The sequence below is a fragment of the Muntiacus reevesi genome, chromosome 2 (genome assembly GCF_963930625.1).
Source record: "Muntiacus reevesi chromosome 2, mMunRee1.1, whole genome shotgun sequence".
Classification (NCBI taxonomy): domain Eukaryota; kingdom Metazoa; phylum Chordata; class Mammalia; order Artiodactyla; family Cervidae; genus Muntiacus; species Muntiacus reevesi.
The window spans coordinates 271702301-271716752 of NC_089250.1; the positions used below are offsets into that span (position 1 = coordinate 271702301).

General features: G+C 43.4%; 1 protein-coding gene across 1 annotated transcript; it reads right to left on the reverse strand.

The window, feature by feature from the left end:
* Window positions 1-1257: 1257 nt before the first annotated feature.
* On the reverse strand, window positions 1258-14440 carry ZNF577 (zinc finger protein 577). Its single transcript, XM_065926636.1, is given in 9 exon segments — window positions 1258-3832; window positions 3834-4082; window positions 4084-4406; window positions 4408-4841; window positions 6626-6721; window positions 7463-7589; window positions 9623-9815; window positions 12356-12445; window positions 14283-14440. Coding segments are annotated over 7 exon segments (1389 nt in total). The 5' UTR covers window positions 9638-9815; window positions 12356-12445; window positions 14283-14440; the 3' UTR covers window positions 1258-3687.
* Window positions 14441-14452: the final 12 nt, after the last annotated feature.

Sequence of the window (14452 nt, forward strand, 5' to 3'; positions counted from 1 at the left end):
TTAACTAGTGTCACAGGTTACTAGAATTCTCCAGTAACACATCCTGATGTTGGCTCTCCTAAGCAGAACCTAGTGGCTGCTACTCCTCCCAGGTGAAGAAGGAGAAGTGAAGTCGCTAGGTCGTGTCCAACTCTTTACAACCCCATGGACTGTAGCCTTCCAGGCTCCTCTGTCCATGGAATTTTCCAGGCAAGAGTACTGGAGTGGGTTGCCATTTCCTTCTCCAGGGGATATTCCCAACCCAGGAATTGAACCTAGGTCTCTCCCATTGCAGGCAGATGCTTTACCATCTGAGACACCAGGGAAGCCCGCCTCCCAGGTGAAGTCCATGGACATATCCTCAAATGATACTGCTGCTGCTGCTGCTAAGTCACTTCAGTCGTGTCCGACTCTGTGAGACCCCACAGACGGCAGCCCACCAGGCTCCCCTATCCCTGGGATTCTCCAGGCAAGAATACTGCAGTGGGTTGCCATTTCCTTCTCCAATGCATGAAAGTGAAAAGTGAAAGTGACGTTGCTCCATCGTGTCTGACTCTCAGCGACCCCATGGACCACAGCCCACCAGGCTCCTCCGTCCATGGGATTTTCCAGGCAAGAGTAATGGAGTGGGGTGCCATTGCCTTCTCCGTCAAATAACACTAGTCCCTATTAATTATCACATATTCTTCTTCCAGTGTGTGGTGATCATTGTGAGTGTGTATGTGTGCTCAATTGTATCCGACTCTTTGTGATCCCATGGACTACAGCCTGCCAGGCTCCTCTGTGCATGGAATTTTTCCAGGAAAGAATACTGGAGTGGGTTGCCATTTCCTCCTCCAGGGGATCTTCCCAACCTAGGAATTGAACCCATGTCTCTTGGGCCTCCTGCATTGGCAGGTGGATTCTTTCCCATGGCACCACCTGGGAACTCTGTAGTGATCATTACTAATGAGCAAAAGACCTACAGGTGGCTGTTTTCACCATAAGTTACCAAGGCGCTCTCTCTCTGGGTAACAGTTTTCATCAGTTACTATGAAAAGAAATAAAATGCCCTTATACTGATTTTGCAGTTGAACACTTAATTATCAACTAGTCTAGTAAATCAGAAGTTTCTCAAAAGCATATTCACTATATCTTACAGGTAAAATATTCCTAAAACAGGGATATAAAATGTCTCTATAACACATCTCAGACAACTATTTAAAAGGTGAAGAACTAAGGGCTAACACATAAACACAGCAAAAGTCTGCCCTCAAGGAGCTTTTGGACACTTTTCAACAGACAGAACAAATAACAGAATCAGATATGAAATGACTACACATACAGGAATTATCAGCACAAGGTAATATGAATGTTTAATATAAAGGTTTACTGTATTGAGAAACAGGGTATCTAAAATATGTAGAAAGAATATTATTAAAATGACCATTTAGATGTACATAAACCAGCAGAAAAATTTAAAAATAAAGTTCAGTCAGTTTTCATTATTCATGGATTTAACCGTGAATTCACCTGACTGCTAAAATTTCTTTTTAACCCAAAATCAATAATCACAGCACTTTCATGAACATCTGCAGACACGCATAGCCAATAATTTGAGCAACAAATAACTTGAGTCACCTGATGTGCATGATCCTGGCTGAGCCTGAGCAAAATGCTGCTGTCTTATTTCAGTTCTCCTAATGCAAACAAGCGTCCTTTTCACAGTCTGCTTAGTGTTTTGTGTTTCATATTTTTACACTTTTTCTTGGTAATTCTGCTGATTAAAATGGACTGTAGCCCACCAGGATCCTCTGCCCATGAAATTTTATATGTGGATATATTAATCTATTCAATTTCACAACAGATACAAACGTTATGTTTGGTAGTATTTCCAGCAGCAAAAATCTCATGTTCCATTAGGAGAGAGTTCTTTTCCAGTGCTGACAATTTGATTCATATGTTTCAAGAGCATTCCACAGTGTTCATGTCTAAGAATTAGTACAAGATTCTCTGATTAAAGAAAAAAAATGTTAATGTACTTAGATCATAATTACTTTAGATAACTGCCTCACTGGGAACATGTTGTTCCAAATTTATTGAAGGGATAGGCAGGAATTTACTGAAGTGCAAACTCTCTGAAATCTAATGTTTTTGGGGTAGGCAATATCATGGCAAACCCCAAAGATGTTCACGTCCTAATTTCCAGAATCTGGAAATCTGTTACATTGTACGGTGAAGGGGAATTAAGGCAGAAGATGGCATTAAGCCATTTTAGGGCCAAATAAATTGTTTCTAGAGTTTTAAGGTTCAGAGAGAAACTGCCCCAGGGCAGATTATACCCAGAGGCTCACCAATATTAGCTTTAGAAGGTGAGATTTCGCACTCCCGAGTGGATCCATTTTAGGTGAGATTGTGGACTCTGAGTTGGTCCTGTAACAGGCTGAGACACTTGGAGATGGTGGGATAGGGTGAATCCATTTTACATGTGGGATGGACACGAACCACTGGGTGCCAAAGGGTAGCCTTTGATAGGCAGCATAATGGCCTCCCAAAGATGTCTACATCCTTATATCCAGGACTTGTCAATATGCTATATTATAAACCAAAGGGGACACAAGTTAGTAGATGGACTTAAAGATGCTAATTAACTGATTGTAAGATAGGAGATTATTTTGAATTTTCTGGGGGGGCTCAATGTAATCACAAGGGTCCTTAAGTATGGAAGGAGGAGGCAGAAAAATGAGAGATGGAAGAGTTGATCGGTCATCACTGGCCTTAAGGAAGGAAAGGGGCCAAAAGTCACGGAATCTGGGGAGCTTCTAGAAGCTGGGAAAACAAAGAAACCGAGTCTGCTCTAGAACCTCCATAAAGAAATGTGACCCTACAACAACCTTGTTTTTAAGCCCAGAGAGATGTATTTTGGATTTCAGATCTCTGGACTAATACACTGTGTTATTCTGAAACACTGAGTTTGTGAAAACTGGTGACAGCAGCCACAAGAAATTAATACAGCTGTACTTCTACATTCATTATATTCTGAGGTTTTCACTCCATAGTGCAATTCCTGACGTCTAAGATTTCCTTTACTTAGAGAAGTCGGTCCCCATTTCCCAAGGTAAAACTGTGATACACAACTTAGTTTGAGGATACAATTTCCTTTTTTTTTTTTTTTATGGCTTTCAGGGGATTTCTCTTTTCTATGCATTCTTCCACATTTTATAAATGTTTTTTCCACTTTCAGCACCTCTAAGGTTGTCTTTCTATGCTTCTCTGACAAGTGAGAAGGTATAATTGATCACTGAAGACCATCCCACTCTTTCCTAAGGTTTCGGTCCCGTGGGAACTCTTTGAAACCCACTGGGATATCACCTCTGGGAAAAGGGTTCCCCACGAGAACTACATTTCTGCTCCATGTGATCTCACTGATATTTACTAAGTCTAACTTTTCATAGACATGTTCTCCACGACCACTGCGTCCATGGCATTTTTGTCCTGAAATCAAGTTTTTTCTTTTTTAGGCTGCACCCCACAACAGCCTGTGGGATCTTAGTTCCTCAGCCAGGGATCGAACCTGCACCTCTTGCACTGGAAGCTTGGAGTCTTAACCACTGAACCACGAGGGAAGTCCGGCATTTCTGCCCTAAGTGAGCACTGATACATAATGAGTGTGGGGAAGATTCTGGCTTAAGGCTTTCCCCCATCTCTGATACCCAAGGATTTTTCTTGCTATGCAGTATCTGTAACATATAAGACACAATTTGTTACTAAAGGGGTGGTCACATTCAGTGCATTTCTGAGGCTTATTCCCTGGGTAAACCCCCGATTATCTATTGAGGCCTGACTTCTTAGAAACGGCTGGGCCACAATCATCATTTCTGCCCATTAGCAGCTCACTCTTTAATAAGGACTGGGTTCCCGAAGACACCATCTCCGCAGGCACTGTGTTCACAGGGCTTTGCTCCTGTACGAGTTTGCTCAGGCATAAAGAGCTATGACGCCCGGAGGAGGGTTTCTTCAGCTCTGGGGAATCTACAGCTTTCTCTCCCCAGTGAGTCTTCTTATGTTTGATGAGAACATGTGGGCCAACTTTGCTGCATTCACTGCAGCTGTACGGTCTCTCTGGTGTGAGTTTGCTGGTGCTGAATGAGCTTTGCCTTACTTCGGAAGGCCTTTTTGCAGTCACTGCACTCATACGGTTTCTCTCCTGTGTGAATTCTCTGATGCTTGGTCAGGTCAGACTTAAAAAAGATTCTTTTGCATTTGCAGCACTCATAGGGCTTCTCTCCTGTGTGGAGTCTCTGATGGGCAATGAGGTAAGCCTTTTGGGAAAAGGCCTTCCCACATACACGGCAGCCATATAGTTTCTCTCTGGTGTGAGAGCGCTGATGTCTCTTGAGCTGGCACCTCTGGCTGAAGGCTTTTCCACACTCACCACATCCCGCAGGGTTTCTCTCTTGTGTGACTTCTTTGGTGGACCATGAGTTGCGACCTTCTGGAAAAGGCTTTCCCACATTCTTTACGTTCATGGGGCTTCTCTCCCGTATGAGTTCTCTGATGTTCAGTCAGCTGAATCTTCATGAATGCTTTCCCACATGTGCTCCATCTGTGAGGCTTCTTTCCCCTTTCAGTTGTCTGATGTCTAATGAGCTGTGCCTTCCTGGAGAATGCCTTCCCGCACTCACTGCGTGCATATGGCTTCTTTCCTGAATAAGTTTTCTGACAGTCACTGAGCGGTGATTTAGTGCTACTGGGTTTCACACAACCATAGTATCTGATTCCACTAAGAGTTTTATTATCCTGGAGGCAGACAGATGATTTCCCATACCCACTGAACCCATCAGAATCCTTTCCTGAGTATCTTCTATTCCCAAAAACTAAACCTAACAGTGACTTCAGACTTTTATTACAGTGTGAGCCAATGTTATTGTGTCTTTGTGTTAAAGGAACAAGGCTTTTGCATAAATTAAAATTATTTTCATAACTTTGTGGACATTTTTCCAAAGTTATAATCCTGTTTTGGTTTTCTGGGTGCCACTGCATAGGATCAATCTCCCACATTTCTTCTAGGAAAAAGAACAATGAAAACATCCATGATAATTCTAGGGGGGGAATGGAGTATAAAAATGCCATGGTTTGAGTTAGCTCTTATAAGATCTCAATCTAAGAGAAACGTCTACATGGAAGTGTATCCTATGGTCTGTGAAAAAAATGACAGTATTATAAAACAAAATTAGACAGGAACAGCAGTTAGTTAGTGTTAGTCACTCTGTCATGTCCAACTCTTTGTGACTCCATGGACTGTAGCCCGCCAGGCTCCTCTGTCCATGGAATTCTCAAGGCAAGAATACTGGAGTGGGTAGCCACTTCCTTCTCTAGGGGATTTTCCTGACCCAGGACTCAAACCCAGGTCTCCCGCATTGCGGGCAGATTCTTTACCATCTGAGCCACCAGGGAAGCCCAAAAGAAGGCACCTGGAATCCATACAGAATGCCTTTTCAATTTTTTTTTGAGGTTGGGGGGAGGTCATGTCCTATGCCATGTGGGACCTTAGTTCCCTGACCAGGGATGGAACCTGTGACCCCTGCAGAGGAAGCATGAAGCCTTAACCACTGGACTACCACAGAAATAACAGAGCCAAACAGGGAAGACTCAAGGTAACTAAAAGGCAGAGCAAGATGGTAAAACCTAAACAAAACGCATAGGGAGGAAAAGGATTCACCAGGAGGAAAAATGATCTCATTCATGAAACTGAAGGAAAAAGGATTTCACAGGATAATTACTTTGGATGCAGGCAAAATGCAGCATGAAAGGGCAGATTAGACTATAGAAAGAGAGTTGTCAACCCAGGAATATCTGTCAGAGAGCTTAAGTCTTCCATATGTGTGAACACACACTCTGAGGGTGAAGACAGTATCTGGGAGAAAAGAGGATTCTGGTCTCACACACAGGAAGTAGAGCACTACAGGCCAGCGGCCCTGGTGGCTGGCAACACGCAGAGGGTTAGAGTGCAGGTCAGACATTAGCAGGAGTCAGCCTGGGACCCTCCAGCAGAGACCAGAAAGCTGAGGCCCTGAGACTGAGTCAAACTTTTAACAGAAGATTAACAACAAAAACCATAACCTGAAAGTCGGGGAAGCGGAGGGTCAATCAGTAGACAGAGGTCCCCTGTGAGACAAGGTGTGTGTGGTTTTCAGATGAATGAAGGTGAGGTGGGTTGTCAGGGAGGGAGAACAGCTCTGTCAAAAGGGGAGGTGATACTGCAGAGGCAGGGAGCAGTGCTAAGGGCAAAGCGATCTGTATGGGTGGTGAGAGCGACCTCATAGTGAGGAAGGTGGAGGACAGGAAGTGAGCCCCTGCAGACAAAGCAAAGGACAAGGCATGAGGGAGTGTGCTGGGAGGCGCGGAACCAGCTTAAGACCTCCAGGTTTTGAATGACACAAACCACAGTAAGATCCAGAAAACTGTAAAAAAGAAGACATCATCCTTTAATAGCAGGCAAAGAAGAAGAGCCCTAATCAAAACATGCAGAAAGGTGTTAGGCTATTGGGCCACCAACGAGTGTCAGGGAAGTTCTCTAGATAACATTTCAGAAGTGTCAACCCGTCACTGACTAACTGAATTTTCATGTCGTTTCTTCCCACCTTCTTGGTTTGTGCTTACTCACCTGGGCAGGTTGGACTCAGGGCTGCTCCCTTGACCTTCCACGGGGGTCGTCCTTGTTCCAACCGAAAGAGTGAATCTGGTTTGGGAGCCTGATATCCTGTAAATGGGAAATCACGGGATGGCTGGTGCTGAGCATTTGAGCCGGGGTGATCTACGAGAACTGTAGAAAATTTGATTTCGGGGACCACATCCTTTGTACTTTGGTAAAATAAAAACCTTTAACTTGGAAAGGGAGAACATGCATTCTAGGACCTACAGTGCTTTAGTCCCACCCATAAAATACAACATTCCAGGAACCCTATAGATTTCACTGAATGAGGAAGAAAAGGCAACTGACTATAATGCTGTCTGCTGGGCTGCACCCTGCAGTCCTCCAAGCCCCAGACTCATCCAACTTCAAACCACAGAGAAAGAGCCTGGAGTCAGGGACAGTGGCGTCAAAGGTTTAACGGAGGGAGGAGCTTACTTGTCTGACGCAAAGTCCTGGAGCAACACTCCACTGTGTGCAGTATGTGGCTGGCAGGACATGGCGGCAGTCTTTGCTGGGGTGAGGGGTGCATTACCAGTTACAGGGGAAACTGATGTCAGGTTAACTCATTGGTTACCAAGGCAACCAGCAGAGGGGCACACCTGTCACCACCCCTGTGATAAGCTCTCACAGTGGAGACGTTCTGACCTAAAGCTAGAATGGGCATTAGCCGGTGCTGGACTAAGTTTGTAGATAGGGAGGTCAGTCACTTGAGTAGGGTGGAGGTGAAGCAGGCATGGCTTGAGCCAGAGATGGACAGAGAGCAGGAGAGCCGCCATCCTGGGTGGCCCGAGCACAGGCTGCCCTTACCTACTGACACGAGGTTGCAGTAGTTCTCCAACATGACGTCCCAGCACAGGGCCTTCTGAGATGGGCCCAGGAGCTGCCACTCTTCCTGGCTGAAGCCCACAGCCACGTCCTCAAATGACACAGAGCCCTGTAACAACAAATCCCAGCGCAATTTGCAGTGGAATACGTGATGTGGAAAAAAAGAGTAAGAACATGTTCTTTTATTTTTTTTATAAATCAGCAGAGATCTCATTTTTATTTTATTCTTTGGCCGTACGACACAGCTCATGGGATCTCAGTTCCCTGATCGGGGACTGAACCTGGATCACAGCAGTGAAAGCCCAGAATCCTAACCACTAGACCACCACGGAAGTCTCAGGAACACATTCTGTTTATCTTCCCCATGATAAATCATGTGCACTGTGGCTGTGGCTACTTCACAGAGGATAGACCATGTGTCTTTTTTAAAAAAAATCTGTATTTATTTATTTTTGTGCTGTGTCTTTGTTGCTGCACGGGCTTTTCTCTAGCTGTGGGGGCCACTCCCTAGCTGTGGTGTGTGGGCCTCTCAGGGTCACGGCTTCCCTTGTTGCAGAGCACAGGCTCTAGGTCAGAGGTCTTTAGCGGTTGCACCTCCCGGGTTCCAGAGCACATGCTCAGTAGTTGTGGTGCTCGGGCCGAGCTCTGTAGCAATGTGGGATCTTCCCGGCCCAGGGATTGAACCCGTGTCCCCTGCGTTGGCAGGCAGGTTCTTTACCACTGAGCCACCAGGGAAAGCCCGTGACTGTGTCTTAGTCCACTTGGGTTGCTATAATAAAATACCACAGGCTGGGTAGCTTATAAAAACAAATTTATTTCTCACAGTGTGGCGGCTGGGAAGTCTGGGATCAAAGGCCATAATGGCCACATTTTAGTGAGGGCCCGCTGCCTGGTTCACAGAGGGCACCTTCTCACTGGGTTCTCACAGGGAAGGGCGAGGGATCCCTGTGCGTTCTCTCTTATAAGGACACTCATCCCATTTGTGAAGACCTCACCCTCACGACTGACCTACACACCTCCAAATGCCTCCACCTCCTAATACCATCATCTTTGAAGGGTTAAAATGTCAACATACAAATTGTGGAGGCACACAAAACTCAAACCACATCCCTGTGGAATTCTACAAATTAGTCCTTCCCAGCCTAGAAAAGAACTAAAATAATATTTGCACAGAAATAAAAGATACTGTGCAGTTAAGAAGGTCTTTGTTCATATGAGTGAAAAATCTGTTATTAATTTAGATGTCTATCAGAGTCAGACAGGGTATCCTATACCTCCATGCTATGAAATATTATGCAAACGTTAAAATCAATGAGATGGATTTAAATATACTGGTATCAATGATCTTCAAGGCATTCTCTTAAATGAAAAGAATCAAGCCCCCAAATAGTATATTGTCTCATCCCAGACATGTGAAAAACTCTAACATATTCAGCTACATATCTATAAGTTTACATAGGTATGCATATAGAAATGCATATATTAAGATATATATAAATTAATATAAATATAGATAAATGTTACCAAACATGAATTTGATGGGAGACCCAAATTATTAACATGCTACTCTTTGGTGAGAAAAAGGTACAAGAAGATATTCTCTTTTGATGCAAAGACTTTTGTGTGCTTAAACCTCGTGCATGTGAATGGAGTTATGTATCCTTTGTGTAATTAAAAATACAAAGATCAAACCAAGAATAATTGGCTCTGACTTCATTTTTTGAAACTGGGTTTAAGAAGTTATAAGGGAAGAATTTGCTTCTATCTTAAGATTTTAGCCTAAGCTTACTGTACAGCAAATCCTAATTTTTATTAACATATACTCTTCTCAGGGCTTTCCTGGTGGCTCAGACGGTAGAAAATCAGCCTGCAATGGAGGAGACCACGGGTCAGTCTCTGGGTTGGGAAGATCCTCTAGAAAAGGGAATGGCTACCAACTCCAGTATTCTTGCCTAGAGAATTCCACAGACAGAGGAGCCTGGTGGGCTACAGTCCATGGGAGTCCCAAAGAGTCTGACACAACTGAGTGACCATCACTTTCACTTTTCACTTCATACTGCTCTCATTTCACCGGACTGCTTTTTAGAAGCTTCCACAGCCCCCTGGGAAACAAAGGAGTAAAATAGATAACACAAACTTCACCTGAACCTTGCTCATCTTCTCCAGTTCTTAAGAAAGGGCGTGTAACTCCAGGGTGTGTTCTGTCTTCTCTCTTTCCAGACCTGCCTGGAGGTTATGGTCAGGGATCTCAGGTCAGGCTGCTGCCAGAATCCATGATCTCCCAAGACTGGAGCCTCCTTCTTCTATTACTGAAGATGGTCCTGTAGACTAGAACCTGTGGATTCAAGAGCAAATTCAATGACTGAACCTGTGGCCACAGCTCTCTCTAGCCATGAGTACTCACTCTAACACAATGTCCCAATAGTTCAAGTCTCTTTAACTCCCTGAAAGCTTTTCTATCACGGGGCTGGGACCCACAGAAACATACAAAATGGGTGAGAGGAATGCCTTTTTTGACAAAGCTGGAAGAGAGTGAAAGTAGAAGAGAAGATGGGAAATAAAAACCAGCTCATGGTCTTGTCCATGGCTAAGATCTCACACAGATCCAGTTCAGGAAAAATGAAGTACAAAAATGCTGGCTCTATAAACAACAAGGTCCTACTGTATAGCACAGGGAACTATATATTCAGTATCTTATGATAAACAGTACTGGAAAAGAACATAACAGAATGTGTACATATATATAATATAGTGGAGTAGGAAATGGCAACCCACTCCAGTTTCTTGCCTGGAGAGGCAAGAGAATTCCATGGACAGAGAAGCCTGATGGTTACAGTCCATGGGGTTGCAAGAATCAAGATATGACTAAGCAATAAAAAGAAATGAGATGGTAAAGAATCCACCTGCAATGCAGAAGACCTGGGTTCAATCCCTGAGTCGGGATGATTCCCTGGAGAAGGGAATAGCTACCCACTCTAGAACTCTTGCCTGGAGAATTCCACAGAGAGAGCCTGGGAGGTTACAGTGCATAGGGTCACAAAGAGGCAGGCACAACTGAGGGACTAACAATTTCCTTTACTTTCACACAGTGGAATACTAATAGCAATGAAAAGAAATGATCTATTGCTACATGCAATAACTTAGATGAATTTCACAACAAAATATTAAACATAATAAGCCAGACACAAGAAAACATGTAATGTATGATTCCACTTACATAAAGTTAATAGGCAAATTTAGTATGTTTTTAGGAAAGTAACTGCCTCTGGAGTGGAGGGAGATTATGAGGTGGAGGCTACTAGGGCACTAGAATACTCTCTTTTTTTTTTTAAGCCATGCTGTTTGGCATGTGAGACCTTAGTTCCCCAACCAGGGATGACCAGGAATTGAACCCATGCCTCTGTAGTGGTAGGGCAGAGTCTTAACCACTGGGCTGCCAAGGAAGTCCCTATTATATTCTGTTCTTTTTTTATTTGGTTTTTATTTCTGTAATATTCTAGTCTTTAATTTTGGGTGTTACACTTGAAAAAAGCTTTTAAAGAAAAGTACAGATCAGTTTCACTTATACATTTTCACAATCCTTTTGTTTTAATTTCAAGCAAAAGAAGGAACAGTAATTTAAACCTCAGGTACAAAAAAACCCCCATGGAGAACAGTATACTCAGGGACCCCCTGGTGATTCAGTGCTTAAGAGGCTGCCTGCCAATGCCAATGCCGGGGACATGGGTTCAATCCACGGTCCAGAAAGATTCCACATGCCTTGGGGCAACTAAGCCCAGGCACACCAACTTCTGAGCCCGTGTGCCTAGAGTTCGTGCTCTGTGACAAGAGAAGCCACCTCAGTGAGAAACCCCGTGCACCACAACCAGAGGGCAGATTCTACTTGCTGCATCAGAGAAAGCCCGTGTGCAGCAATGAAGACCCAGTGCAGCCATAGATAAACAAAATTTTAAAAATTAAAAAAAAAAAAAGAACAGCATAATCAAACTCCACACATCCATCCATTGTGTGACTTCAACAATTACCAACTCAAATCTAATTTGTTTTATCTACACCCCCCACCACCACTGGATTATTCTGAAGCAAATCCAAAACACTTTTTGATTTCTAGGCGCAAAAATATTTGGCAAAATATAAGCAAACAGAATTCAGTCCCATGTTAAAAGAACAAATCATTATGAACAGGTATGGTTTCTTCCAGGAATATAAAATATTGAGAAATCTTGCAACATAAAGAAAATTTTAGAGAGAGAGAAAAATTATCAATGAAAATAAAATTAAAAAGCCTTTTGAGGGGACTGTAATGTACAGCATGGTGATTACAGTTAAATACTGTATTATAACCTGGATTCGATCCCTGAGTTGGGCATGACAACCCATTCCAGTATTCTGGCCTGGAGAATCCCCATGGAGAGCAGAGCCTGGTGGGCTACAGTCTATGGGTTCACAAAAAGTCGGACATGACTGAGCAACTAAGCACATACACTTGAAAGTTAATTAAAAAAAAAAAAAAAAAGTAGATTTTCAGTGTTCTCACCACTAAGAAGAAATGGTAATTATGTCACATGATGCAGATGTTGGCTAACTTATGGTGGTGATCATTTTGCAATATATAAGTGTATTAAATAAACACAACTGTACACCTTTAAACTTACAGAATGTTCTATGTCAATAACATCTCAATAAAGTGTGTGGGAAGCCTTTGAGAAAGATTAATAACTTGATAAAGTGCAGGTACCATTTATTCAGACTATTAAATACTATGCTTTGTACTCAAAGAACTTTTGCTCATTTCATCTTTCTAACAACTATGAAAATGGGAATTAGGACAGCTTTTTTCACAATTGATGAAGCCTGACTCAGAGATTAACCTACCCACGTCAGAGGGAGAAGCAGGTTTTTCTTACTCCAGTCCATAAACTTACCACCTGGCCAACTCTATTTGCAGATGACAAAGATGCTCAACTAGAAAACATAAAGAAATCAATTTGAAGGAATCAATTAGTAATATCACGAGTGGAATGAGGTGACAAAATAAGTATATCTTTTAAATTTTTGCTCTTGTGCTTTACATAAAATAAGAAGACACAAAAAAGAGGGAGCGGGGTCATACGGGAAAAAAATGACACTATTTACAGTTATGACAAAAGTATAACCCGTTTACAAACAAACATGATAAAACATGTCCAAAACACATATAGAAAAGTCACAGCTCGTCAGAGAAACAAAAAAACGTGAGTTAAAAGGAATCCATTTACACGTTCCTAAAAGTGTAGTACCTACATCTGTATCGCTTCTTCTCAAATTAAAATACCCACTTGATGGAACATAACTGCAATAGTTTTTTGTTTTTTGTTTAGTTTTTTTAAAAGGAAATAAAACTTTCAAATGGTTATGATAGGATGTTAGATTAAAATGCAAAAATCATACCAATACCTACACACCTGATCCCAACGCTAAAAATGAAATATACTAAATTTTAACAAGAGTTGTTTTCTGGAGGAGTGTTTAAAGCATGTTAGTTGCTCAAGTCGTGTCTGACTCTTTGCCAACCTATGGACTGTAGCCTGCCAGGCTCCTCTGTCCATGGGAGTTCCCAAGCAAGAATACTGGAAAGTGAAAGCTGCTCAGCCAACTCTTTGCGACAGTCCATGGAATTCTCCAGGCCAGAATACTGGAGTGGGTAGCCTTTCCCTTCTCCAGGGGATCTTCCCAACCCAGGGATCAAACCCAGGTCTCCCATATTGCAGGCGGATTCTTTACCAGCTAACCCACAAGGGAAGCCCAAGAATACTGCAGTGGGTTGCCGTTCCCTTCTCCAAGGGATTTTCCCCACCCAGGGATCGAACCTCGGTCTCCTGCATTGGCGGGTAGACTCTACTGCTGAGTACCAGGGAAGCCCTGATTTTAGGATGAACCTGAAAACATATTTTCAATAGGAATATACAATAAACATGGATGCAAGACCAGAAACTCCACATCTAAAATTAAACATGCAATAAGCTCCCCAAACGCTGTCCCTAACGCGGACACGAGTTCCAATCCCCCAACCAGACACCCCAAATGTTACTCTCCAGAAAAGACCTCCCAATTTGTCCTGCTGTTAGTCATGTTCAAGACACAGCAAAGCCAAACAAACTGAAAGGTTGGAGTCTGGAACAGAGAAAGGTTTACATCAAGGCCTTGCAATGAGACAAGACGGCTCTTGCCCTAAAAAGCCCTTAACTCCCTGAAGGGATCTAGCAAAGCACTTTTAAAAGCCAGGTGAGGGATGGGGTTCTCAGGATCTAAGATCAGCTTGTGCACAATTCTTTAATTGGCTAATAGTGAGGTAGCAGGGTGGTTTCACAGGGGTTAATGGTACCAGTCCTTAGGTTGCAGGAGGCCTGGGGTTCTGTGCTCTACCTCACTAAATAGCTTATTAATATCTTCTTCTTTGTTGGAGAGGGGGAGGTTTTTTTCTTTTTAACCTCTGCAAAACAACTCATGAAACGTACATCAAATACGACTATCTAGGTACTTCAAAGAGGAACTGAAGCAGAGGATATGAGGGAAGGCCTGTGCCAGGAAGGCCTGGTGGCGTCCAGCTAGGTTACAGATCCAACACAGTAACCCGCGTGCTCCCCCACAGGGAAAACTCTCAACACGAATCCCCGGGTTGGTCCACAAACACAAAAGGCAGCAGGCTGCAAGACCACTCGCTTCACCCCAACGCCTACCCCTACGCAATCTGGAACAACAACAACAAACATTCTAAGGCGCTCTCCCTGGCCCTGAAACACGCCCAGAACTCAACACTGACCTGATGGATGCCTTCTGTCTTCACCGCTGGAGGCAAATCACAGAACAGCTGTTTTAAAACCAGGCGACCACCCTCTGAAGCAGACACGACCCCTCGAAGATGAAAGGATGGCGGCCGACGAGGTCCACAAACAGCGGTTCCAGAGACCCGGATCCTGGCTTCTCGCGAGC